At 36.2% G+C, this 27,737-nt stretch overlaps 1 protein-coding gene across 2 annotated transcripts in view; it reads right to left on the reverse strand.

Moving 5' to 3' along the window:
* Vps13a (vacuolar protein sorting 13 homolog A) overlaps window positions 1-27,737 on the reverse strand; it is a 192,357-nt gene that overhangs the window by 70,601 nt on the left and 94,019 nt on the right. For both annotated transcript variants that reach the window (XM_050157169.1, XM_050157178.1), the window contains exons 39-50: window positions 27,398-27,630; window positions 24,935-25,027; window positions 23,873-24,229; window positions 22,130-22,231; window positions 20,277-20,435; window positions 19,883-20,138; window positions 17,881-18,041; window positions 12,195-12,298; window positions 6,984-7,266; window positions 5,016-5,411; window positions 4,490-4,594; window positions 4,236-4,382 (exon numbers count right to left, since the gene is read on the reverse strand). In XM_050157169.1, coding sequence (XP_050013126.1) covers window positions 4,236-4,382; window positions 4,490-4,594; window positions 5,016-5,411; window positions 6,984-7,266; window positions 12,195-12,298; window positions 17,881-18,041; window positions 19,883-20,138; window positions 20,277-20,435; window positions 22,130-22,231; window positions 23,873-24,229; window positions 24,935-25,027; window positions 27,398-27,630 — 2,396 coding nt within the window. The remainder of the gene's footprint in view (window positions 1-4,235; window positions 4,383-4,489; window positions 4,595-5,015; window positions 5,412-6,983; window positions 7,267-12,194; window positions 12,299-17,880; window positions 18,042-19,882; window positions 20,139-20,276; window positions 20,436-22,129; window positions 22,232-23,872; window positions 24,230-24,934; window positions 25,028-27,397; window positions 27,631-27,737) is intronic.

The raw sequence follows: 27,737 nt of genomic DNA on the forward strand, positions 1-27,737 counted from the left end.
TTAAAAAGAATAGTCTTTAAAAAGAGAATAAAGTAATAAAAAGGAATGAGCCATGTAGAGAGGGGAAGACACAGAGAGTTTAGACCCTGGATATTACTTGTTGTCTTTGAATTTTTTGAATGCCGATAAAAAAACGATAGTTGCTGTAAAACGGATTGTGACAGAGGCTGCTGAATTAAACCAAGCCAGATAATTTATGAATACTTTAAATTTAAAATGTGAGTCAGTTTTGCTTTGGGGAAGATAACAGCTTTTGTTTCCACAGAAAATGAAAGGCTGGGGATTCACTCAAGGCTAAAGAAGATCAGGTTTGACCAGGAAAGACCTCCTGAAAATCCTGGCTACAGAAATAAATAAAGCTAAATATAATAAAAAAGAAATAAATGAAAATATAATAAAAGACAGGTGATGTATATTTTATCTGCTTAAACATAAACCCCAGAACAATCTTTGGCTGGCTTGTGTACAATCCACGGTCTATACTTGTATGAATGCAGATGTGTATGCAACCTTTGAAAGTTTGTGTTTTCAGAGCAAGGGAACCAGACACCAATGAAAATGGTGGCCTAGGTGATCCAGACTCTCTGAATGCCTCTGTTGTAGTTTCCTCGAAGGTGTGCATCCAGAAAATTTTCAAGGCTGCTAGTTGAGATGGTTCAGCCTCACAGACTATTCTAGCCAGAACTTGACCATTATCCTTATTTTCTCAGGGTGCCCCAAAGATGCCAGTGCCCCCAGACAACAGGAGCCAGTCTAGAGAACACAGTGCCCACATACCCAAGAAATGGGGCAGATGGCTTTTGGTCATTTAGGTTATAGATGTTTGTCATCATTGGGGAGAGGTGATTGGCTGCAAGTTGTTATGGTCATAGTCAGGAAAAAGCTAAACAAAGGAGGCAGATTCAAGAGTCTTTTTCTGAAGGGGAATATGCAGTATAACAGTGATGAGATAAAAGGTGGATTGCTGAGTCTGCTTTTAACAACCATCCGTCTCAAACATGTTCCATTGGTATGGACTTTTATATACTGATACAAATTTAAGGTTACTTTTGCTATACTGTATATATGTTCTACTTGTTTAAGGGATTGTACCTATGCAGCTCATTTAACAATATAATGTAAATTTCTAGTCCTTGAAAGTTATTATTACAAACTACGTAAAATAATAAAGAAATGAAGGTTAGTAGTCACCTATTATAATCAAATGTAGTCATGCTAGGTATGTTTTCAAGGTCAAACACATATATTTTAGATAGACAGGTGGTCTTCAAACATTCAGATATCTATAGAATATGGTATTTAAAATGGTTTAATAACATAAGGCTTTTCATGGTAACAAGATACGTTTGCTCTTGGTGGCACTAATTTACTTCAGAGAAGATGGTGGGCACTGAAGAAACTCCATATGGAGTTTGTTTTCATAGTGGCAAGGTTAGACACTGGGCAACAAACTGTCTTGCCTCAATTGCTGAGAGTATACTGTACAAACTGGACAAGAAGAATACACAGTAAAGTGACTCTGAACTTTGCCAAAACAAGGTGGGAAAGTCCTAAATTGAAGTCCTTCTAGTTGAAGACTAGATAATTATAATTATAGTTTTTCTTAGTTATGACAGAAGGTAAATTAGGTACGAGACTTTAGACTCATCAAGAGAGAACAGATAATGAAATATTTTCTCTAAATTTGCCAAATACGAATGGACTAGATATTATGAATGTAATGCTTACTTGACAATTATTCTTATTAAATATAGTTTTACTGTATTAGAATTAAAACCCTTTATTTAGACAAAAGGGGGAAATGCTATGGATGTGGATAATTCTTTACATTGTGTGAAGACATATCACTGGGATTTGTTTAATAAAAAACTAAACACTGAATAGCTAGGCAGGATTTTGGGGGCAGAGAGAACACTGTGACCCTAAGGCAATGCTAGGGTCACAGAGAAAGTAGCATAGGCATTACAAAGTAAAGGTACCTGGGCCACTAAAAATCATGGTTAATTTAAGTTATAAGAACTAGTTAGAAACAAGCCTTAACTATCAGCTGAGCTTTCATAATTAGTAAAAAGTCTCTGTGTTATGATTTGGAAACTGGCAGGAAGGACCAAGAAATTTGCCTACAAAAAATTAGGAACAGACTTGCTGAGAACTTGTTTAACACTTACAGAAATAAATCATGTTAAGTCAACAAAAATTTACTGAGAATCTACCATGTTTAATCATTGAGCAAAATATTGTTTGTTTCAGGAAAGGGTATCCCCACTTAGTCTTTGCTGTTGAGGAAAGCAATATATAAACCAGGCTGACCACAACTCCACAACTCACAGCAACCTGCCTCTGCCTCCCAAGTGCTGGGATTAAAGGTATCAACCACAACTCCTGGCTTTAAATTTTTTTAATAGATTTTTTTTTTAATATTCTGGCTAGCCATTTCAAAGCACACTGTCAGAAAATTTTACCATGTTTAATCAATGATCAAACTTTTCCAACAGATCCCATTTTATTTTAAGGTAAAATATTTGTGATGGTTACAAACATCTGCATAATTATCCCTTATTCCTATTATGGCTTTGTCCTTTAATTTTTCCTTCTCCTATAATATTGGTCTCTTTTACTACCTCTCAAACATGTCAAAACTTCTCCTCCATTAGAGTCTGTTTATATTCAGTCACTCATGCTCACTTGCAAGATAACCACATTGCTGAAAAGTCTATCTCATGAACCTGCACTTAACATAAGTTTACAGGGAAGACTTTAGGCAATATACTGATGTGGGAGTGATTTCTTACTAATAAAGAAACTGCCTAGGCCCGTTTGATAGGCCAACCCTTAGGTGGGTGGAGAAAACAGAAGAGAATTCTGGGAGAAAGAAGCTTAGTCAGGGAGTCGCCATGATTCTCCCGCTCTAGACAGACGCAGGTTAAGATCCTCCCTGGTAAGCCAGCTTGTGGGCTACACAGAATATTAGAAATGGGTTAGAACAATATGTAAGAGCTAGCCAATAAGAAACTGGAACTAGCTGGGCCAGGCAGTGTTTGAAAGAATACAGTTTCCGTGTAATTATTTCGGGGCATAAGCTAGCCATGCGGGCGGCCAGGTGCCGGGGACGCAGCCCTGCCGCTCTCATTTCAACAATATACAAACTTAACTTGGTAACCTACGAATGAAGCGGAAATAGTAGTTTTAAGTTTTACAGAAAGTTGCAGTAACCCACAGATGTATAAGTACCTAAAAAATACCCAAAAAAGTAGTAACTCATATAGAAACACAGCAACCTGATATCAACAAGAGAAAAACAGACTTATACACCAATTAGAGATAAAGACCAGTCACTTCCAAGGGAATGATGGAATCATAACATAATTTTTAAGAAAATGGAAACCAAAGATACTGATGGGAAAGATATAAGACATTGAAAAAACAAAATAACTCCCCCAACCTTACAACTTAAAATAAAAACAAACCAAAATAAAACAAAAGCAAAAAAACTGCCAAAAAAGATAATGGTTAAAACTTCAGTGGACAAAAAAAGTGATGTCATTTGCCTCAAAATCAAACCTAGTAGAAATTTTAAAACTTTAAGGATTGATTTCATATACAGGAAAAAAATCATAAATAAAATAGCAAATGCTTTTCTAGAATCTTACTATTTTAGTATAATAATTCTTCAAAACTAGATAATATATCAACCTCAGTCCATCATTTAGAAAACCCATCTAGCTGCCTGACACAAAAGCCAAATTTCTCTCTTTAAGTGTCTCTTACTTTCTTCTAACAAGCAAGCTTTGCATAACTTAGCATATAAAGGATTCCCAACAGTTTCTTGAGGAAAATTAATAGTTTCTCACTCTTCCAGGATATCTATACTTCCACTGCTGTTATTTCCAAATTTCTAATGCAGTTATTTAACCAGATTTGTTAGAACCGGCAGTGTCTATCATCCTGATTGAGCTATTCAATCCTAGGGAGCAATCGTTCAGATTTTAATAATTAATTAAAATGTAGGAGAAACAGTCAATAAAGTTTCATGGAACTGAAAACAATTATAGTACAAGGGAATTAAAACAGTGTATGATAATTTAAGAAGTGTAACATCAAAAATAAAACAATAAAAATTACATTTTAATCAGCATATATTAACTTTACAAATCAGGTTTCATTGGTATTTTCACATAGTCTCATGTACTCTGACCATAAAAGTACAAAGTTCATTATGAAATTCATTTACATACCTGATCTAAGTCAAGAGAGAGCCATTTATCACTTCCTTCTTCTGCCACTGATATATGGTATTTGCTTTTATTTTTAATCATATAAAAAGGAGTAAATACCACAATTCTGGTAATATTAAAACTGCTGAGGTTTATAGTGACACCAACCTAAGGAAAAAATTAAGACTGTTTGAAAACTATTACTACTGTACACTTATAAAAGTATCCAACAGATAAATTTAAAATGAAAGATCTTTAGTACAGAAGAAACTCACTTGGTATTCCATTTTCAGGCCTTTGCATTTAATGGCTCCATGACTACCAACAGTATCAATTGAGAACTGATCAGAGAGCTCACTGTCAGTTACCATAAGCTGAACCTAGGGGAGGAATTTGAGATAAATTACAACTTAGATACCATCTATCTGTTTGTGGTGGTCAAACTCAAAGCTTTGTATGTTAGGCAAAAGCCCTTATATTAATAATGTAATAAATCTTTCTTAACAATAAATATCTTACTGTACTGCTTCATTTAGATGTTTCTAAGACAGGGTCTCTTGGATAGCTCGGGTTGGATGTAACTTACTATGTACATATATAGGCCTCAAAAACCTACATTCTCCTGCTTTCCTATTGCTCGGATTACAGGAGCATGCTACTGTATCCAGTTTTGCTAACCCTTTCAATCTCAAATATTTAATAAATGCTATTTCTACTGAAATTTCATATTTTACTGTTCAGAACTTTTAAAACTGAAACAATGTTTATCTAAAGAGAAAAATTAGGAAAAATTACACATACCTTATTGTTGTTAAAAAAGTGGTTTGGCTGAAAGGAAAAGAGAACTGGCTTTTTATAATTAGGTGGATGCTTTCGGTGGATTCCATCTGCTTTGTACTGTAACATCCGATTAGTTTTATTGACCATCCAATATGGACTATGAAATGCCACAATTGTCTGACCAGTATTGTAAGTCATGTGGATAGCAATATCCAAATCAGTCTTTTCCATTTCTGTGAGACAGGTAAAGTTGATGAAATTGATGTCTTGTTGATTAGGTTTTATATGAAATTCACTTTTCCAATCATGATTAAGATAGTCAAGCAATTTTAAGTGCAGCTTGGCTTTGTCCATTTCAACATTATAAATTTGTGATGAATGTCCTTCACTTAAAGTAAAAACTGTGTTTTCAATGCCCTGGAAGAAGCAAAAACAAAAACAAACTTAAAAATGTTACTGAAAAATAAACTTCCAAATACACTTATTCTTTCTACATACTACACAAAACTCTTTTGAAGTAATTGTCAGAGCAAGTCATCAGTGTTCTTCAAGCTGTGGCTGCCCTAGTGCTTGATCTACACTTAGGTAATGATCATTATTAAAATGCTCTAGACCAGCTGCTACAAACGGCTAAGATTAAATGACATGAGAAACTTCATAGCAAGTTGTGATTGTAATGCCATAATCAGTAAAACTAAACCAAGCCCTACTTATCTACTAGTTATTGTAGTTTTGAAAACTAAAAATAACAGAAACACATAAGAAAGCTATCATAATCTTAAAAAGGCAATACATACTGTACTGCCTGCCATTTTTAGAAACAGCCCCTTCATCCATTATGAGTTTATTATATCTCAAAAATGATTATTTTCTCCACTCACATCTTCATTACCTTAGTTCTTATCTCTATCACTTTCCTAGTGTCTCTTTTTCAGCTCTTTCCTACCATTAGAACAGAACTCTTAAGTTGTAACTAACATCACTGTGCGAACTTGTACCACCAGACTATTCTACAGAGCAATGACTGCAGCGTTGGTGGCGCTAACGTAGCTGACGAATGATAACCATGTATCCGAGAGTCATGATAGAGCGAGGATACAATTCCAAGTCATGATGGCCAAGTACCAACTCAACTACTTATCACTATGGTAATCTGCCACATGTAAAAACATAACCACAGATAAGTTAATTCCTCCTACTTAAAAATATATCACAAAACAGTAAAAATGCTGCAGTTCACAAAGTTAAATAAATAGGTTACAGTGAAGAACTGCTTTATGTTTGATAAGTATTGAAATTAAAAGATTTACAAAAAAAAAAAACCTTAGGAGAAAACACCTACTTAACCTAAAATTGAATAATTAGTAGAAAAAGGATCTTTATAGGAAATAAGATTTTCAGAGAATTTTCATAAAACTGCCAACTTTAATTGTATGGGTATTGCACTTGAATGTTATTTCAAAACAAATGCCCGTGTTTATTTTATAATTCAGTAACCATCATTTAAACATACAATACATGAACTACATATGAAGAGAAAGGGCTATGAAATAAATGGTATGTTCAGATGATGAATATATGTCATTTATTATATAAACTTATTTATATTTGTGCAAATCACATATTATTTGTACATAATTAAAGAGCTCAATAGATTTCTAAGATAAATTAATGAAAAATATTTTCTCTTAAATTATCGTTTTTGAAAATTCATTTTGTTTATTTATTCTATGTAGGAGAAAATGCTAAGGCCTGCTGTGGAGGTCAGATATCAACTTATGGAAGTTGTGAGTTGTGGAGATTCAACTCAGGTTGTGAGGCTTGAAGACTCTAAATTATCTTTTTACGCATGATATTAAAATTTTCATATTGATAAATACTTATATTTAAGTAATGTTGTAATCTTGGGCACAAATTAAAAAACTTTTGTTTATAATTTTAAGTAAATCAAACTATGAAGACAGAAGACACTCAGAAACTGTCAAGTACCTCTAGGTAATAAGCAATTTTGTAGGGAAGAAGATTCCGAATGAGGATAGGTGGCCACAAGTGCATTACATATGGTAAGTCCCAGCCGTCTTCTGAATACACTGACAGAGAAGTCAAATTATCTTTTTCTGGGACAATATTAATAACAAATGATCTCTTAGAAGCGTGTATAGATTTGCATTTCTTCCTTAGAAGTTGTCCATCATATTTTATGATTTCTTCAAAGTCAATTCCTTCACACATTTGGTAGTCCTTATCATCTGGCTTCAAAGAAAGCGATGATCTACACAAAAAATTGAATATAATTTAAATGCATTTTTAAAAACCTTAAATTTGAATACTATTGCTTCGAACAATGACTCCCTTCAGTATTATTATAAAGACTGCTGGTTTACATATGTTTCAGAGCTACATAACCTAAACAGGGGTACCCCAATTTTCCAGATGCTAATCAAGCTTTATTTTGATCATGATTACTTTTACAAACTTTACTGTGTATGTGTATATGTGTGTGTGTATTTCAATGTTTTGGATAAATACTGTTCTATGTGGTATGTAAATGTGAGGGTACATGCATATCTATGGGAAGACTAAGGTCTCTTGATAAGCTCTGATGGCTAGACTGGCTGGCCCTCAAGACCCAGAATCACCTCTCCTGCTTCCCAATGTTGATTATAGGTATACTGCCACACACAGCTTTTACATGACTTTTGAGAATTCAAGTCTTAGTACTTTATCTAATGATCAATCTCCCCAGCCCTAAGAGCATTGTGTGTGTGTGTGTGTGTGTGTGTGTGTGTGTGTGTGTGATTAAGCTACATCCAAGAATCATTTCTAAGAAATTTCTTTGGCAAGGTGCCAGACGGGCATGTAGATGCTTCTTCTGACAGGCCAAACTATGAGAGTTCAGGCTGTCCTGCGGTGTCTTTTGGCTGCCTGAGCCACAGGGCATCAGAGAGCATATGGATGCTTCAGAAAGCCTGGGCTTTGAGGACCCAGGGCGCCTAGGCCATATGGCCATGTTGGTGTCCGAGGACTGTACTGCCTCTAGGGCCATGGTGTCAACTGGGTCAGGCCTACTGCTGAGGGCCATGTTGTCCATGGCTCTAATGTGGCGAGGGTATTCGTTGACGTCCACAGAAACTGATGACTGTGGTCTAGGTCACAACCAGTAACCATGTTGGCACCCTGGGCTATATCACCATTAGGGCCATGTCATTCTGAGTACCCCTCCTGCTTCCTGCAGCCATGGTGTCATCCCAGCCAAGGCTACTGCTGAGGGCCATGTCTGTGATACCATAGAAGGCCATGCTGATGTCAGGGGTTTGGGCATCCTCTTAGAACCATGTTGGTGTCTGAGGGCCACTCTGCTGCAAGGATCAATCATGCCAACCTCAGTGACCTGTGCAGCCACCTGGGGCCATGGTGATATCCAAGTGTAGGCTGTTGCTGGGGACTGTGCTCGGGTCTGTGATCTAACCACAGTCAGGGTTTCTGAAGTCTGTGGGCTACGGTGCCACCAAATGCCACATGGATACCCTGGATGTAGGCCACATCCTGTGGCCATGTTGCCACTGGGGCCATGGTGTCATCTGAGACAGGGCTGCTGTCACCAGCCATGTCTGGATCTGTGACCCTACTGCAGCCTGGGTCTGCAACAATGTCCATAGCTCCTGACGTCATCGAAGGCAATGCTAATGTCAGGGGTCTGGGCCACCACTGGGGCTATGTTAGTGTCCAAGGGCCTTGGTGCCATGGGGGCCATGCCAATCTAAATGCCCTATGCTGCCACCTGGAGTAACACTGACATTCAAGTCTAGGCTGCTACTGAAGACAAGGTCTAGGTCTATGGCCCTACCAAAGTCAGGGTCTGTGTTGATATCCATGGCCCATGGTACCAAAGGACACATGGATACCTGAGGTCTGGGCCACAACCTGAGGCCATATTGGTGTTTGAAGACAGTGCTGCCACCAGGGCCACAGTGATCTGAGTTGTCTGCCCAGCCATATGGGGCCATGGTGTTGTTTGGGCTTGGGCTAGTGCCCTGGGCCATGTCTAGGTTCATGGCCAAACAACAGAGTCTGGGATGATGTTCATGGCTCCTATTACCACAGAAGGTCATAGGAACCATTTCTGTTGAAATCTGAGGGCTGTGCTGAGCCAGCCCTGCCCCACACTGGCTCTAGGATAGCTGGTCCTGCCCCTTGCCGGACACTGCAGTAGAGCTGGCTCTGATCCCCCACAGGAGAGCTGAACCCCACTCCCTACACTCAGGAGAGATGTCTATACTCTTCACTAGGGGCTTGCAAGAACTGGCCCTGATGGCATGGATCTAGTAGAGCTGGCTCTGTCCTGCGCCTGAGGAAGCAGTCCTGGTGGCCGAGATTGACCAGTTCAGCTACCACCAAGAGCCACATCCTGGGGCCACCCTAACATCTGCCCCATCTATGACCTGCTGGAGTGTGTGAAGGGACTGGTACTGCGGAACAACAGCTACAGGATCTCCCCGACTCAGGATGGTATATCCAAGAGGAATTTCACTGAGAGTCCAGTGATGATGGCGTGCCAAAGGCACTGAACTACATCAGTGATTCAATGCAATGAACATTTTGTACATAGCCATTTGGACAAAAGGGTGTACGCATGACATACTGCAGTTCTCAGTGCCATTAGGATGACTAAAGAGGTGTTGGGAACATGGAAGATTGAGGTGAATTTATTGTTGGTTCTTTTGAATTAACTTTGGGAGGCATGCTGCAGGGGTGTGGGGCAGATACTGGAGTCCCTCCAATAAGGAATTATGTAAAAAAATTTAAAAAAGAAAATCTTTATTGTTTTTAATTAAGTAACCATATTTTCCAGTGTTGGGGACAGAACCTCACATTTGTCAAGCAAGCACTCTGCTTCTGAACTAATCCTCTCTCTACACATACCTTTTATCTGTAAAACTAGTTACAATTCTAACTATCTCTTATAGATGAGCTGTCAAAACAACTTATATCCCTAATCACTTTCCCAACATTTAGTCTTAAAAGTTTAAATATCTTCTATATGTTTTTATGTTACATGTGGTGTTACTGTAACTTGATCCAATCAGACACTGAAACTTCTACACCTATTGTGTTGTGACATTCAAATACTAGTGTTCTGGAATTAGAGATAATATTAAACAATGGACTTCTGGCCCCCACACAAAACTAATGCCAAAACAGTTTTTTTTCCCTATTCTACTTCTACATTAACCCCATAACTTTTATTCTATTTTACATTCTGATTTTGAATATTACATAAAAATTAATTCCCCTCAAATTAAGGCCAATAAACTCATGCACTTTGGCAAAGTATTTATTTATTATATTAAGTTAGTCTGTAGTCTAGGCTAGCTTGAAATCCCCTGTGTACCCTACACTGCCTTCATACTTATGGCAGTCTTCTTGTCTCGTTCCAAGTGTTGGAATTTAGGAATGAAACAATATGTACGACTTGATAGTAAACTACTCATAGGACCTATTATGTACCAATTAGAAGATAAAAATGAAAATACAAAAATGAGTATATTTTTAGTTTTAGAGAGAAAGCAATATTAAAACAACAATAAAACTGTTATACTAACCAACCAACCAAACAAACAAACAAACAAATGTAAACAATAGTTTGAAGCCTTTGAATAAAGAATACTCTTTGCACACAGAACAGGGAATGTTTGATAATGGGAAAATTTTGCAAGAAAGCTGATTTCTGAGGCTCTGAACTAGAAAAATATGCACTGTAAAGTAAGTAAAAGAATAATAAAAATAGAAGAGGTTCAAAATAAAAGGAGAATAAAGAGCTTGAAATAAAAGACATCAAATATTCCAAGGCAGTAAAGAAAAACTGGACACTACTAAGTAGAGATAAAGTGTGTAAAGCCAAAAGTAAGAACTTCACTGAGCACTGCAGCTCTTCCAAGTCTCCCTCCTGCTCAAGCACTGTCCAGAAGGAATTCCTACTCCTCTACACAAAAGCCTTATCTTTTAAAACTGCCTGATCTTTATTCACAAACCATTCACAGTAAAATGTTCCTCTTCACCTAATCTCAACACTACCCTATTGTTATGGTTATTACTGGTTGTCAACTTGATTACACGTGGAATTAATTAAAACCCAAACCCTTGGGCATACTAGTGAAGGATTTTTCTTTTATTATTAATTAAGTTATTTGGGGTGGGAAGACTCACTTCAAATCTGGATCTTTGAGGTGTGAAGATCCACCCTTTAATCTGGGTCACACCTTCTGCTAGCAGCTAATATAAAATCACAAAAGAAGAAACCTTTCTCTCTTTTCGCCTGCTTTCTCTCCCTCTCACTAGCAAGTCATTTCCTTCACTAGCATTAGAGCCTACCTCTTTGGGATTCCAAAGCATACTATAGATCAATTAAAACATCCAGCTTTGTGGATTGAAGAACTACATGATGTTTAGAATTTTTGTTGGTAGACAGTCATTGTTGGAGTAGTTGGTCCATAGCCTGTAAACCAGTCTAATAAATCATATATGTGTGTGTGTATTATGTTTACATCAAGTATAAGTATTTTAAATATTTAAATATTTAAGATTACAGTACTATCCATACACAAAAGATACTATTTTCCTTGCTCGTGCTCTATCTCCTTCTGCTCCTGATTTGGACCTTGAGATTTCTGTCCAGTGCTCCAATGTGTGCACCCACACACTGAGACAATGGGGATGTTCTATTGGGAAATCACCAAGGCCAGCTGGCCTGGGTCTGAAAAGGCATGGGATAAAACCAGACTTGCTGAACATAGCAGACAATGAGGACTACTGAGATTCAAGAACAATGGCAATGGGTTTTTGATCCTACTGCATGTACTGGCTTTGTGGGAGCCTAGGCAGTTTGGATGCTCACCTTACTAGACCTGGATGGAGGTGGGTGGTCCTTGGACTTCCCACAGGGCAGGGAACCCTGATTGCTCTTTGGGCTGACTAGGGAGGGAGACTTGATTTGGGGAGAGGGAGGGAAATGGGAGGTGGTGGCGGGGAGGAGGCAGAAATCTTTAATAAATAAATAAATATTTAAAAAAAGATACTGTTTTCAAAAGCAATTTTTAAAACTTGTATTTGATAATTTAAAAACATTATCTATATAGAATCTGAAACCAAAAATTTTGTAATCAGTTTAGGGCAAGGAAAAAGATAAAGAAAAAAACTCACCGGTAAGATGCTAATGGTATGTTGAATTCATTTTCAGGTGAAGCAATTCCTAATAACGTATCCCCTTCAAAAACGGAAATTGGAATTGAAAAATGATTCTTAATCTGAGTAAGAGAACAAACCATACTTAATATTAGTATAAGAAAAGATATTTTAAACATTTTTCCATCTACAAATCTTAATATAGAACCTACCAGGCAATATTCAGCTTGGTCATATAAATTAGAAGAAACAAACATACAATTATTTATCTTCAAAAAAAGGGGGGGGGGACTATCCAGGTTTATATTTTATAGAAAAATACAACTTTAAGCCAGTCAACATTCCAGCACAGATGAGGGAGGGATGTGTAAGGCACCACTGCAGCTGGGAGCTATTTGCCACTGATGGCCACCTGGGAAGAAAGACTCAGTTTCTTCAGAAGGACTACCCCTGGTAGGTTGCCCATCTTCCAGTGGATGACCCTACACAGATGCATATAAAGGGCACTATTAGTTGGACTCAGTGGGCTATTAAAAAAAATAACAAAAAGCACGAAGTTGGGAAAGGGAGGGTATTTAGGGAGCATTTAGAGAAAGGGTATGGGATAAATTTGATTAAATACAGGAATATTAACATTTCCTAAATACAGAATTCAAATTTAAACAAACGGAGTGATTCCTTGCAACAACAAAAAACCTGTATGAATGTGAAAAGAAGAGTTGTATGGAAGAGAGTGTATAACAAGGTAGAAAGAAGAATAAAGAGGGTAGGAATTATAACCAAAATATACTTTACACCTGTATTAAATTGTCAAAGACCAACCCAGTAAAAGTGTGCATGTACACACACACACACACACACACACACACACACACACTCTCTCTCTCTCTCTCTCTCTCTCTCTCTCTCTCCTCAAGGTTAGAGAACACTGTGAAACAAATGCAGAAAGAATATAAAAATGGAGGAAGAGGGGAGTACTGTGAAATGTCGGCCTCTGAATATCAACTATAGTTATTTATACAAGGTCAAGACAGTTCAAATTTCTGTATGCAAAAGGGAAGGAAGTCCTTAGTCTTAGTTCAGAAGCTACTAGCTCAAACAAGGAGTCACTGTTCTTTGTTTAGTTTTTTATTTTTATGTATATTTTTTCTCCACCTCCCAAGTACAAAACACTGGTGTTCAACCCAGCCTTCTGGGTTTTCAAAGATCAAAAGTTTTTTTTTTTTTTTAATTTATTGAACTCTACATTTTTCTCTGCTCCCCTTCATGATTCTCCCTTCCTCCCCTTAATCTTCCCCCAAGGTCCCTATGCTCCCAATTTACTCAGGAGTTCTTGTCTTTTTCTACTTCCTACTTCCCATGTAGGTTGGATCTATTTAAATATCCTTTAGTGTCCTCATTATTGTCTAAGTTCTCTAGGATTGTGGTTTGTAGGCTGGCTTTCTTTGCTTTATGTTTAAAAACCACCTATGAGTGAGTACATGTGATACTTGTCTTTCTGTGTCTGGGTTACTTCTCTCAAAATAAAGTTTTCTAGCTCCATCCATTTTCCTGCAATATTCAAGATGTCATTATTTTTTCTGCTGTGTAGTACTCCTTTGTGTAAATGTACCACATTTTCCTTATCCATTCTTCAGTCGTGGAGCATTTAGGTTGTTTCCAGGTTCTGACTATGACAAACAAAGCTTCTATGAACATAGTTGACCACATGTCCTTGTGGCATGATTGAGCATCCTTTGGATATATACCCAAAAGTGGTATTACTGGGTCTTGAGGAAGGCTGTTTCCCAATTTTCTGAGAAAATGCCACACTGACATCCAAAGGGGTTGTACCAGCTTGCATTCCCACCAGCAATGCAGAAGTGTTCCCTTTTCCCCCAAACCTCTCCAGCATAAGTTGTCATCAGTGTTTTTGATCTTGGCCATTCTTACAAGTGTAAAATGGAATCTCAGAGTTGTTTTGATTTGCATTTCTCTAATGACTAAGGATGTTGAACATTTCCTTAAGTGTCTTTCAGCCATTTTAGATTTCTCAGTTGAGAGTTCTCTGCTTAGGTCTGTACTCCATTTTTTTTTATATTGGATTATATGATCTTTTGGTGTCCAATTTCTTGAGTTCTTTGTATATTTTGGAGATCAGACCTCTGACTGATGTGGGATTAGTGAAGATCTTTTCCCATTCTGTAGGTTCTCGTTTTGTCTTGTTGATCATGTCCTTTACTTTACAGAAGCTTTTTAGTTTCAGGAGGTCCCTTTTATTTATTGTTTCTCTCAGTGTCTGTGCTGCTGGGGTTATATTTAGGAAGTGGTTCCCTGTGCCAATATGTTCAAGTGTACTTCCCACTTTCTCTTTTATAAGGTTCAATGTGACTGGCTTTATGTTGAGGTCTTTGATCCATTTGGACTTGAGTTTTGTGCATGGTGATAGATATGGGTCTATTTTCATTCGTCTATATGTTGATATCCAGTTATTCTAGCACCATTTGTTAAATATGCTTTCTTTTTTCCATTTGATATTTTTCTGCTTCTTTATCAAAGATCAGGTGTTTGAGGATGTGTGGATTGATATCCGGGTCTTCTATTCAGTTCCATTGGTCCTCCTGTCTGTTCTTATGCCAATACCAGGCTGTTTTTAGTACTGTAGCTCTGTAGTAGAGTTTGAAGTCAGAGATTGTGATGCCTCCAGAAGTTCTTTTATTGAACAGGATTGTTTTGGCTATCCTGGGTTTTTTGCTTTTCCATATGAAGATGAGTACCATTCTTTCGAGGTCTTTGAAGAATTTTGCTGGGATTTTGATAAACATTGCATTGAATCTGTAAATTGATTTTGGTAAGATTGCCATTTTTACTATGTTAATTATGCCTACCCAAGAGCATGGGATATCTTTCCACACACAAAAATTAAAAACTTCCAAGCACAATGAAAATGGAAACAGAATAAACAGGGAAATGCACAGAAGGAAAAGCTAATTACTAACAAATAGTAAAAAAAAAAAAAAAAAAAAAAAAAAAATCAGTGTTCCTAGAAAGAAAAGACAAACTATATCCACAGGCAAACTTTTTATACCAAACTGGCAAAACAAAACAACTATAGTTATTTTGAGATCATATCCATATCCAGAGGCTGACATATCACAATACTCCCTCCTCCTCCATTGCTTACACTCTTATGTCTTCCCTTCTACAGATTAATTTTGTTATGGTATATATGATTCTCTTCTTAATGTATTGTACCTATGCAGCTCAATTAACAATGCAATGCAAATTTCTATATATTAAAGTAACTATTACAAACTATTTAGGAGAATTAAGAAATACACTTTAGTAGTTAGCCATCTAACAAATTTGTGGCATGTTAGGTATGTTTTCAAGGTTAGATATATTTTAGATAAGAGTCTTCAAACACTTCAGAGATATACAGAATATGGCATTTTACATGGTTTAATAACATAAGACCCTTTTGACAGTGTGACACATATGCTCCTGGCAGCACCAATCTACTTTAGAGAAGAATATGGGCATCAAAGAAGCTCCATATGGAGTTTGTTTTCTTTGTTAAAAAAGTTAGCCACTGAGCAAGAAACTTCCCTTTCCTTGACTGCTGACAGTATGCTTGGACAAGCAGGACACACAAGAAGCGACTGCTAAACTTTGCCAAGACAAGGTCGTACAGTCCTTCAAATTTTCTGCTTCAGAGAAAAGTCTGTGAGATATTCTAGGACTATAGGTCAAAGATGGATGCCCCAATGTTGCAGAGACACCTTGAGTGACTGTCCAGGCAGCCAGCTGTCTTTGTCATTTCTATAGTTTTGGAAGTTGATTGCTGTGCACTTCCTGTTTACTCAGGAATACTTTATCATTCTTGGGTCTCTGATGAGGATTGAAGACTAGATAGAAATACACTTTTCCTAAAAGATGTTAATTAAATTTATAGGTTGAAAAACATAAAAGCTTAAGTTGTTTATATAAGATGATGATTTAAGGTCAAAAATGATAGTGTTATGATAGTAAAACAAGTTATTATAGAAAGTAGCTTATCTCCAGGCGGTGGTGGTGCACGCCTTTAATCCCAGCACTCGGGAGGCAGAGGCAGGAGGATCTCTGTGAGTTCGAGGCCTGCCTGGTCTACAAGAGCTAGTTCCGGGACAGGCACCAAAGCTACAGACAAACCCTGTCTTGAAAAAAAAAAAAATGAGGGATCCCATGATTTATGACTTAGAGGCAGAGTAATCAAGAGAGTATGGTATTGTCATACAAATAAACAGGTAAAATTGCCATCCAACTTTGCAGCACAATGACAAACTTTACTCATTCTGGTTGACTGGAACTGTGAATCTGGTAGTAAATTTTTTTCTCTCCATCTCTTTTCCTTTCCATTACCTGAATACTGGCTTTCCCTGTGAAAGTACTTGATTTTTGTATACTTGTAAAACAAACAGGAGGATATGATTATTTGATAGCTTTGTGGCAACATTCTATACTGTGCTCTGTTACCAGAGTTTAATACACAATCTTAACTCACCTAACTTATGCTAACATTATGCTTTATTATCATTTATTTACCTGCTGACTACATTGCACTATGAATTTATTAAATAAGTTATTTTAATAGAAACTTTAGCATTTAATATAAAGTCAATATGTATGTAATTACTAGGTCTTGAATGAGTACAAATAGTTAAAAATGTACTGTAAAACAATAGGACTGACCAGAAACAAATCAACTATGAAAATATAATACTAAAATTAAATTTTGTTAGAAACTGTGAAAAAAACAAACAGATAAATGAAAAATGGAGAGTTCACCTCTAATATATAAGGCCAGTGAGGACAATCTAAGAAGAAAATATCATCTGCTTTACAGCAACTAAATAACAAAATGGAAAACTTTGACCCTCAAACCTCTCCTCTACATATACAAAGACTTGCTCAAAATGAAAATGTGGTATTCTCCACACACCAGATCGACTTCTCAGGAACCTTATCAGCTGCATATTCTAGTGAGTAAAAAAAGTCATATTTGTTCTTTATTATGCCTATATAAAATTTAAGACTGTGTAAATTATGTACTGTGAACTAAGTTGATGTACAGGAAGGGAAAGTAGGAAGAGAATGAAGTTTTTTGAATAGTAAATCATCCACTACCTTGATGGCTATGAAGGTGTATCTTTATGTTAAAACTAAACTTTATATGCTATTTGTAGTATGTATATCTCAATAAGTCTAATTTTCTTGAGTTTTACTATTTAAAAATATAAACATGCTATAAAACTAAGCAAAATATGATGCATATTTTTATCAACTACTAAAAACGAAGCAATTCTCTAAGAAATGATAGTGTTCCAGCACTCATGTCAAAGGAGTGCTGTGCTGATGGGAATCTGAACACTGCTGGTGTGTCTGCAATACTTGGTATTCTTTTGGCAATGATTTCCTTGAATATTTCTCTTTTCTGAGATAGGGTTGTTTTTTTTAATGTATTCTAGGCTGGCATCAAACTGACTAAGTAGCCCAGAATGATCCCTGCTGCCCTCCCCTCCAGAGTTCTAAGAGTAAAAAAGTTCACCACCATATACAGTATATGAGGTGCTGGGGACCAACTCAGGGCTTCCTACATCCAAGGCAGGCACCCTACAAACTGAGCTACATCCCTCCCTACTTCAAACACATCATAAGAGCTTCTACCAATGTCCTTATTTCATACCTGCACTGGTGAGCGGATTGTTACCTTCTTACTTCCTTCAACTGTGTCAATTTGACAAACAATAGATCTTTCAACTCCAGACTCCCTGTGTCTTACTGTATACAGACGCCGTCCCACTTTTGTTAACGGAATCTTGTCAGCAGCAGAGTGGTTAACAGGTGCTAAATCAAATACAGATGTTCTCAAGTTAATTAGAATTTACTATATAATAATTTCAAATGTATGAAATGAAAAAACAAGTCTTTGAATATAATCAGTACTACAGGATATTATTCACCTCCTAAATCCTCCAAAGCATTTTATCAAAAACACAGCTGAAATATTGTTTTCACTGAGGAGTTTAACCTAAAACCATCACAATTAAGAAAGCAAACAGTAATGAGAGGAATGCTTACGATCAGTAGTTTGCTGTCATAATAACCACTGGAGCTACCAAGGTGAGTATAGGTTTCCCTTTTTAATTTTCTAACTCTCTATGTCACATTTAAGACACAACTTAGATTTCATTAAAGAAAATTTCATATACACTCAGAAAACATGAACATACTAATCTGAGAGTAAAATTACTTAATTTACATAAATTTGACTCCCTCGTCTTAAAATTAATTCTCACAGTAAATAAAAGTAATAAGAACACATCATAGACAATGTCCTGATAACACCAATCTGTTAAACATTACTTCATGATGAGAATAGCTACTGATGTATTAATAGCCTTCTGAGTCTAGTTAGATTTTCAGTCTTCCATCAAATACTGCCTTCAGTATCTGATTGAAATATCAGTGAATACGATTTTATGACAAAGAAATTATATGCAGTTTTTACGTTCAATAAAAATGAGCAACTTGTAAAAAGCAGAACTGACTTCCACATCAATAGGCATAATATTCAAAACAATTAGCAAGGGGCTAGAAAGATGGTCCACTAGTTAGAACTGGATTCAATTTCCAGTACCAAAATGGTCACTCACAATCATCCATAACCCCAGTTCCAGGGAATCAAACAAGCATGTGAAGCACATACAGTCAAAAAGGCAAACATTTGTACATATAAAATAAATCTAAAAAAAATTACAAACATAAAAACAGAGAGAGGCACGGCTTGGTGGCACATGCCTTTAATCCCAGCACTTGTGTGGCAGAGGCAGGCAGATCTCAGTGAATTTGAAGCCAGTCTGGTCTACAGAGCAAGTTCCAGGACAGCCAGGGGTACACAGAGAAACCCTGTCTCAAACAAACAAACAAACAAAAAACTCAACTAACCAACCAAAACAAAACAGAGATAAATATATGCAATTAATTCATTTAAAAATTCACTCACCTATAAACATTTGTAAAATATATATTTAGTCATAGCTATAATGGTTACAATATATGATACACCTATCACTGATATGGAAAAGCTGAGTGAGATATAATATCTTTCATCCGTACTCCAAGTTCTAATAATACCATTCTCTGGACAAGCAAAGTCAGAAAGATGTAGTGACTAAAGAAATCAACATACTGGAGAGAAAAATACTGTTCTCGTGTTGGCTTGAATGAGACTGTACTGTCCATAGGCTCTAGCATTTGAATACTTAGTCCGCATTTGGCAGAGCTATTTGGGAAGGATTAGGAGGTGCCATCTTTTGGAAAAAGTGCATCACTGGGTGTTGGTTTTGAGGTCTCAAAGCCTCCCACCATTCTCATTTTGTTCTGTTTCTTGCTTGCAGTTCAAGGTGGGAGTGCTCTACTTGCTAATCAAACTACCATGCCTGTTGCCTCTACTCTGCCATTAGTAGACTCCAACTTGCTGGAACTGTAATCCCCAACAAACTCTTTCTTCTGTAAGTTGCATTGGTCATAGTGTTTTTCTCAGTAATGGAATAGTAATTAATGTAGTGCCCATTGTACTAGAAAACCTTTTTTTTTTTTTTCAAAAATAGCTGTTAAGGTCGTACAAAGGAGTAAGTTTTTACAAAACAGCTTCACAAATCTCAGAAAAGAAATGTGTCACTTACTGAGGATAATGAAGAAGAGTTTGCTGCTTAGGCTGGTCATTGCACTGAAATGATCACTGTCCTTAGTTCGTACATAATCCATACTTAAACTCTCTTCATTTTTCAGCTCATATGATTTTGCCATAGGAACATTAAGTACATTAAAAGAATCACTTGGTGAAACAGAGACAGTAAGTCCAAGAGAATTTAAAATCATAAATGGTGCTAGATCCCTTAGGAAGACAGCTGACGATCCAGTAGCAGCTTCAGTAAATGCCTAAAAGGGAAAATTTAGAAGAAATGAGAACACTCTAGTATATGAGAAAAGTAACTAGATCAACAACATCTTTACTCATTTAAGGGTCAATGTATAATACTTCAGTATTCAACATGTCAAATATTTGTCTTTTCTTACCTCGACTAAATTATTTAACATCACAAGGCCACACTTGGATAATGTAATGTTTAATTGGTCTTTAGAATAAAAACTTATAACAGTTTTATATTCTGGTACTTTGTAGTTTTCTTCTTCACTATCTGACTCAACGATGGACTCTTTTGCTTTCTTTTTCATCTAAAATGATAAACTAAAATTAGACACAAAAGAAAAGAATTTGCTTTTAGGAGTATAACGTAACTTATCTGCAAAGTAAAAACAAACACCATCAGAAAGAAAGCTATGAATTCCATGGGTTACACTGTCACAGTGGAGAGCTATGAATTACATGGGCTGTATAATGTTCAATGAAATTTCTTGGACATGCCAAGTAACGTCACAAAGCCAAGAGGAGGAAATACTAAAGGAAAATAAATTCTATTGTCTTTGAAAGAAAAATTTTGAAAATTACTAAGTATATATGGAATCTACAGGTAAATCAAACACATGCCCTTTACAACAAATTAGTCCACAAGAGTAGTAGAGTGTACTGGTCAGGTTAGCAGATGAGACCTAGGCACTAACATAGTCAGATGGGAAGCAGGAATTTGTGTACTATATACTTCTTTCCAGAATTCAGCAACTCACTGCCCATGTACAGCCTAATCTAAAAACTAACAATAAAATTAGTTAATAAAAATCCGTCATCTAATATATCCTAAATAGTTAAATTAAATCATTTAAATATAATAGGGTAGACTTGCCAAGTTAGTCATATATTTGTTATTTTATCCTACTTTTTTTTCCCCCTTGGTTTTTCAAGGCAAAGATTTTGTGTAGTTCTGGCTGTCTTTGAAATCGTTCTGTAGACCAGGATGGCCTTGAACTCAGAGATATTTTATCTTATTTTAGGGCCCTGAAAATTTGTCTACAGGTCTACAAGTAGGAGCCCACCATTAGGTAAGAAGTATGCATTAATTTAGATAACACCATGCCTCACAAGCACAATTTCCCCTATTTAAAGGCACTGGTTCTCAGGATTACATAAATTCACAATATATTTTAAGCAAATAAACATACAATCTTCAGTAGATTATATAGAGAAGATGAAATAGAGAGGAAGAAAGCAGGGGAATGGGAGTGAAGGGGGAGTAGGAAGGTATGAACAAGAGGAGGGAGGGAGCAAGAGACGGAAGGAAGGAACGAAGGAAGGAAGGAAGGAAGGAAGGAAGGAAGGAAGGAAGGAAGGAAGGAAGGAAGAAAGGAAGGAAGGAAAAAAGGAAGGAAGTCCATTCACAGAACAAAAGAACACATGGGACTGACCATAACCTAAAAGAACATTGCTGCAGTCTAAGGTCACAGTTAAGAATGGGATCTCAGATGATCAGTCTGCAGGTCACAATTTTTACTTTCACTGTAGGGAAGTCTATTACATTTCTGGTACTATATGGGCTGGAACAATGGCTCAGTGGTTAAGAGCACTTGCTATCTTGCAGAGGACCTGAATCTGACTCTCAGCATCCACAGGGTGGTTCACAATGGCTTGTGACACCAGTACCAAAGGATCTGATGTCCTCTTCTAGCCTCTGTGGACACAAGCAGGCATACGGTGCACAGACATACATGCAGGCAAAACAATCACACATGTATTAAAAATAAATAAGTTAAAGTGTATAGTGTGATATGGTTATCTTCAAAAACTTTGGAAAGCTTTTTCTTCTAAACTCTTTTTCAGACTTCAAATATACTCAGATTGAAGATGTTAATAATTAAGTTTTATATATATAAACATACAATACACATATACAGAAGCAGAAAATATATAGAAAAACTATACATCGATTAATTTATAAACCCGAAACTACTTAAGAAAATAACACACACATATATACCTTGATTCCAAGATTCCACGGTCTAAAATCATCAGTCTGATCAATTTCTAAGGGTTCCAGTAAAGGTTCCCAAACACCAAACATTTCATTATAGTAGTGAACCTAATAAGAGAAATTTTCATTTTTTAAATAAAGCATTCTACTATCTAAAATGACTTTTTAAATGATACGTCTTACCACCATTCATTTTGGCTGTGCTATTTCTTCCACATATCAGTAGTTTTCTATTCTACGTGTCAATAGTTTTCTACATATACTCCTTACATACTTTCTTCATCTGACTTAGAGACCAAATTCTACCTTCACATTTTAGCACAACCCCCTTTGACATTTATTTATTTACACAGGCGTACACATATTTTAATGAGAGAATACTTGTATGAGTCAGTTCTTTCCCTTTTCACCATGTGGTGAACTAACCTCCAATGAGCCTTCCTGCAAACCCTATAACCCCTTCTAATGCACTTTTCCTTGGTCTCTCTCCTGGGACAGCAGCAAATCCTGCATTCATCTATCCCAAATAACTAACACTTGAAAACTTGCCAGTCTAGCACCACCGACTAGTGTGTTGGTGGTGACATGGCGAGCTTTCCTACCATCCACATAGCTCCGGGGTTTGAATGCCTGTGCCTGTCGAATAGCCCAGATAAAGTCCTCTACAAAATACACAATTTGAAAATCTGCAGTGTAGTACTAATGCATTACAACTGTGTTAGTACATAATTCTGTATCATTTCATATAAAAATAGAAGCTTTTAAATTTTCAGCTTCACATTTAAAAGGTAGACTACCAGATTGCTTTTGAAAAGTATGAAGTACAATAATTTTAAGAATTATTGGAGATGATTATATATAATTTTTCTGTTTCTGAAGCGCTGGCATTAAAATTAATACTAACACACATTAGGTATGCATCCAACTACTAATCTATATTCCCAGCCTCTTTCTCAAATTAATTTTATCTTAAATATCCATGGAAATAGTTTTATAAATTCTGAGGTAAAACATATTTACTCTGATTCTTTTTTTCTCTTTAAAAATTTTGGGAGGGTTTGGGATTAGAGTTCAGTGTCTCACACATGCTAAGCAACCACTCTACACTTCAAGTACATCCTCAGTAGAGACACTTTAAAAACTCAAAGACCTTACCCAGTATTCATAAATTTAATCTACCCTTTCAAAGAAAAAATATAACTCAATCTTAGTTCTTAAAATTTTTTTTGTTTTTTCTTGAGAAAGGGTTTCAAAAATCAGAATTTTTAATCATGACAACTATCTATTGATAAATCACTTTCAAAAAGATTTTATTTTTATTTATATATATGTATGTGTGTTTGTGTGAATGTCTGCCATGTGGGTCCCTGTGTACAAAGAGGACCCCAGAGCTGTAGGGGCAGAGCTGTAGGCAGTTGTGAGCCGCCTGATATGGACTCTGGGAACCAGATTCTGAGTCTTTGGAAAAGCAAGACGCTCTAGCTGCTGGGCTGTCTCTCTAGATCCTGATGCACCACCTCTGAAGCTCAGAAAAATTAGCTGAAATATAAAATATGGATATGTAATTTGAAATTTAAAGTAATAAATATATATAAGCAACCACTGAAGGGCATAAATGTGTAAGCTTTCTTCTAATAGGTTTAAAGTCAGTATCATTATTTACAATAAATTCAACTTAAAAGTGACATACGATCCCAGAATATTCTATGTGAAGCATCATAAAACCTGAAAAATTATATACACGCTTACTTCCAGCTCAAGCTGACAGTGGAGATTTATTAAAGTACTCCAGTTTTTGCTTTCTCCCAAAAAGCGTGACTTTGCCAACAGCATCGGCACTGTTCTATGACCAATTCCAGCTTCGAGAACTATAAAAATAGAATCAATATTCAAGTTCAGTGTCTCTCCTCCTGGAATCAATTCATTTGATGGAACTACTTTTTCTGTTTCATTGGATTCTTCAAGAAACCACATTTTCAGATTCTTAGTATCCTGCTTGTCCCATAAATGTGCTATGGAAGAGGTGTTTTCTTCTGGGATGGGTTCCTTAGTTGTATAAAGTGCTGACGTAATAGTTATTATGGTATTTATGATAACTGGTGAAACCTAAATAAAGAAAACAATTTAAAAATTGATTATATACATTTACTGAATGAACATGGAGAATTAAGACTAAACACTGAAAGACACTACTGCATAGTAGATATAATTTTCTACAACAAAAATGTTTAGATACGTTTGTTAAAATATTTGTAAATCTTGTTACTATTACACCAACTAGATATGATAATTATATGTATACTAGATATCAACTATAAAAGTTTAGTCAAAATAAAGCATTTATCATAAAATTTACAATAATATCTTATAAAATTAATATATATACTTCCAAAAATATATGTATACATTTTGTCAACCAGGGTCTATCCTGGGCCCTGTGACTGCTACACAATAAGATCAGTCCTTTTTCTGATGGTGATGGCGATGGTTAGACAGAGTCTAAATTGTCCAGGCTGGCTTAAACCTCAGTGCTCTGTACTTCAGGCAGGAATGGAACTTATGATTCTTATATTTTGGACTCTTGAGCAGCTAAGACAGACATACCACCAAATCAATTTTAAGTGTTTATGTTTTTTGTTTGCTTGTTTGTTTGTTTGTTTTCAAGACAGGTTTCTCTGTAGTTTTGGAGCCTGTCCTGGAAACTAGCTCACGAAGGCCAGGGTGGCTTTGAACTCAGAGGTCTGCTTGTCTCTCCTGGGCTTGAAGGCACACTCCACCACCACCCAGCTAAGTGTTTATGTTTTAACTTACCTTTAGTGTGAGAGATTTTACTGATATGTCAATTATTTGTGGATCTGTTCCTATCTGAGTAGCCTGATAAAACAAGTCACAAGGCTGTAAAACCTATAAGATAAAAATTATTATTAAATCAACACAGTATTGTTATAAAAATAAAGTATAAGCAAAAATACTAGCATAATACTAATATTAAAATGCAAATGAATCATTCATCTCCCATACCCCAATTCTGATATTTATTTAAATTAGTCTATGAACGTCACAATAAGCTCCTGAGATCTGCAGGAATGGTAAGCAAAATATTTACAAATGTTGGGCGTGAGTACATAAGCTGGTCATACATCCATCACTGAGGATCTTCAGCATTTTTATCTCATTAGACTACTGGCACACATGAATGACCCAGAGGTTTTGCAATGTATGACAGCAACCTATCAGACGGATCCAATGATTGGTACATTATATCAATGCTATTACTTTAATTCTCAAAGTTACTGTAGTAACATTGATAAGAGCATCTTATTGGTCATTTACTCTGGCCTAGAAGAAACTATTCTATAAGCAGGTCTAGGGAGAGACTGGGGTGATAAGGAACTGAAGCCTCCTACCAGCAGCTAAGCAAACGAGTTCAGAGGAAGATCCTCTAGTCCCAGTGACATTTCAGAACTATACCCAAGGTGACAGTCTTTACTGTAATTGCAAGAGAGATAATACACTTGGATCACTCATTTACACATATCCTAGGTTCATGACCCTAGGCATTTTCAAGCTATACTCCCCTAAGCCAAATGCAGAATTTTCCCTATATTTATTTTGTAAGGGTTAAGTCCTATCAGCTAAATAGCACATCATCCTCATTGTGTTTCACTGGTCCTGTTGGTAAGAATAAGTACAAATTAATTCCTTCTGAAAGTTCAGTAGGTGAATGTAGAGCTTTATCTGACATGTTTAGGGAACATTGGTAAGAACATTCAAAACACTAAGGAGCAACATGGATGATGTTCTCAAAATGTATATAAAGTTTGTGAATGAAAATTCCAGAAAATGAATTGTATGTGCAGAATCTGATGATTTGATTAGAATTTCAGTATTGTGAGGGGATTGGAATGTTGCAGTCCAAAGTGCAATTACCTTATCTTGGGCTAGTTCTAGACCTCCAGAACTCCATGCCCACCTCTGTGTTTAAACTAACATTCTATAAATAATAATAATAATAATAATAATAATAATAATAATAATAATAATAATGATAATAAACTTTTTCGTTGTAGAAAACCACTGGCTTCCATCCACTACTGTGTTATGGACCTTCTACCTATGTGCAGTCCTACATGGGAGTATAACTCCTAGTCCTTCAAAGTCATACAGGTCATACATGCCAAAAGGGCAAGGTGAATGGAAGAGTGTGTCATAATCTAAAGAGAAGTGAATATGGACTCCACTTTCTGTTTTCTCTATTTTCTTAGTGATGACAGAGAACTATAAAAACAGTCGATTTTAGATCATAATCATTAATAAATATTGACTTAAAATTAACTGGGTATGGTAGTACATTTAGTGATTCCAGCACTCAGGAAGCTAAAGCAGGAAACCTAAGAGATCATGACCAGCCTGAGCTATGTGCTAAGATCCTCCTAAAGTAAGTTTCTATTTTTAGTTAATCATAAGAGGAATATTTATACTTTCATTCTTCCTTTAGCAGCCTCAACATTTTGTGATTGTATTTCAGATTACTGAAAATCTTTAAAGACAAAAAAAATAAAATTCACAGACTGGAGAAACAGGTTAGTGGAAAAGTATGTGCCTAGTACTTGAATTTCATTTCCAATTTTGGAAAACCAAGTAATTTATTAAAGAGTAAAATTCAAGTATCAAGTATGTAAAAGTAAAGAGCTGAAACATGAAGTAAGTTATAAGTAAAATAACAGCCGGGCGGTGGTGGCGCACGCCTTTAATCCCAGCACTCGGGAGGCAGAGGCAGGCGGATCTCTGTGAGTTCGAGGCCAGCCTGGTCTACAAGAGCTAGTTCCAGGACAGGAACCAAAAGCTACAGAGAAACCCTGTCTCGAAAAATCCAAAAAAAAAACAACAACAACAAAAACAAAAAAAAGAAAAATAAGTAAAATAACATTATTGAGGGGAAAAATCCTCCCCCAAATTAAAATAATAAAACTGAAACACAATTTTAAAAATAAGGAATAGGTTTAACTTAAAGGTCAAACAGCATTTTCACACTGATGTAGTTAGAACCACAAAGTAAAATGTTATTTAAAAATGTAAGGATGAAACTAAGTCCTTAGAATGTTCCTCTAAATGAAGACTATCTGGAAAACTGCAACAGCACTCTAACTTCTGCCCTCCATTAGAAAGACAGTTACTGTTGTCATGAACAGGACTGGGAAGAAGGCAGTTACTTCCTGAAGAAGTTACAGTAACCCCCAAATAATTTGCAATTGAATTAGACAATGAACTCACAGTGGTGATTTTGCCCTTTCTCTTGGCTGGAAGAAAGGGGCATGCTCTGACTTGGAGATCTTTAATGGCAGCGGTTACTGTATTGCTTTCAGGGTCACCTTTACAGCAAATTTCACACTGTGTTGTAATGACTAACGCAGGAGCATCATTCCTTGTCATGTCAGCCACAAAGACAATCTCAGGGTTTTTTATTAGAATATTTATTTCCCACTTCCCTAAATCCTGTGCAGGTTCTAAAATAGAAACAAACATATACATATTAATTATACATATTACTTATGAAGAGTTAAGAGGAACAGCTAGTTACGTCACTCAAAGTGAAATATTAAAAAACATTTAT

Source organism: Alexandromys fortis, unplaced genomic scaffold (assembly GCF_014885135.2).
Source record: "Alexandromys fortis isolate MF-2015 unplaced genomic scaffold, M_Fortis_MF-2015_v1.1 scaffold_10, whole genome shotgun sequence".
NCBI lineage: Eukaryota > Metazoa > Chordata > Mammalia > Rodentia > Cricetidae > Alexandromys > Alexandromys fortis.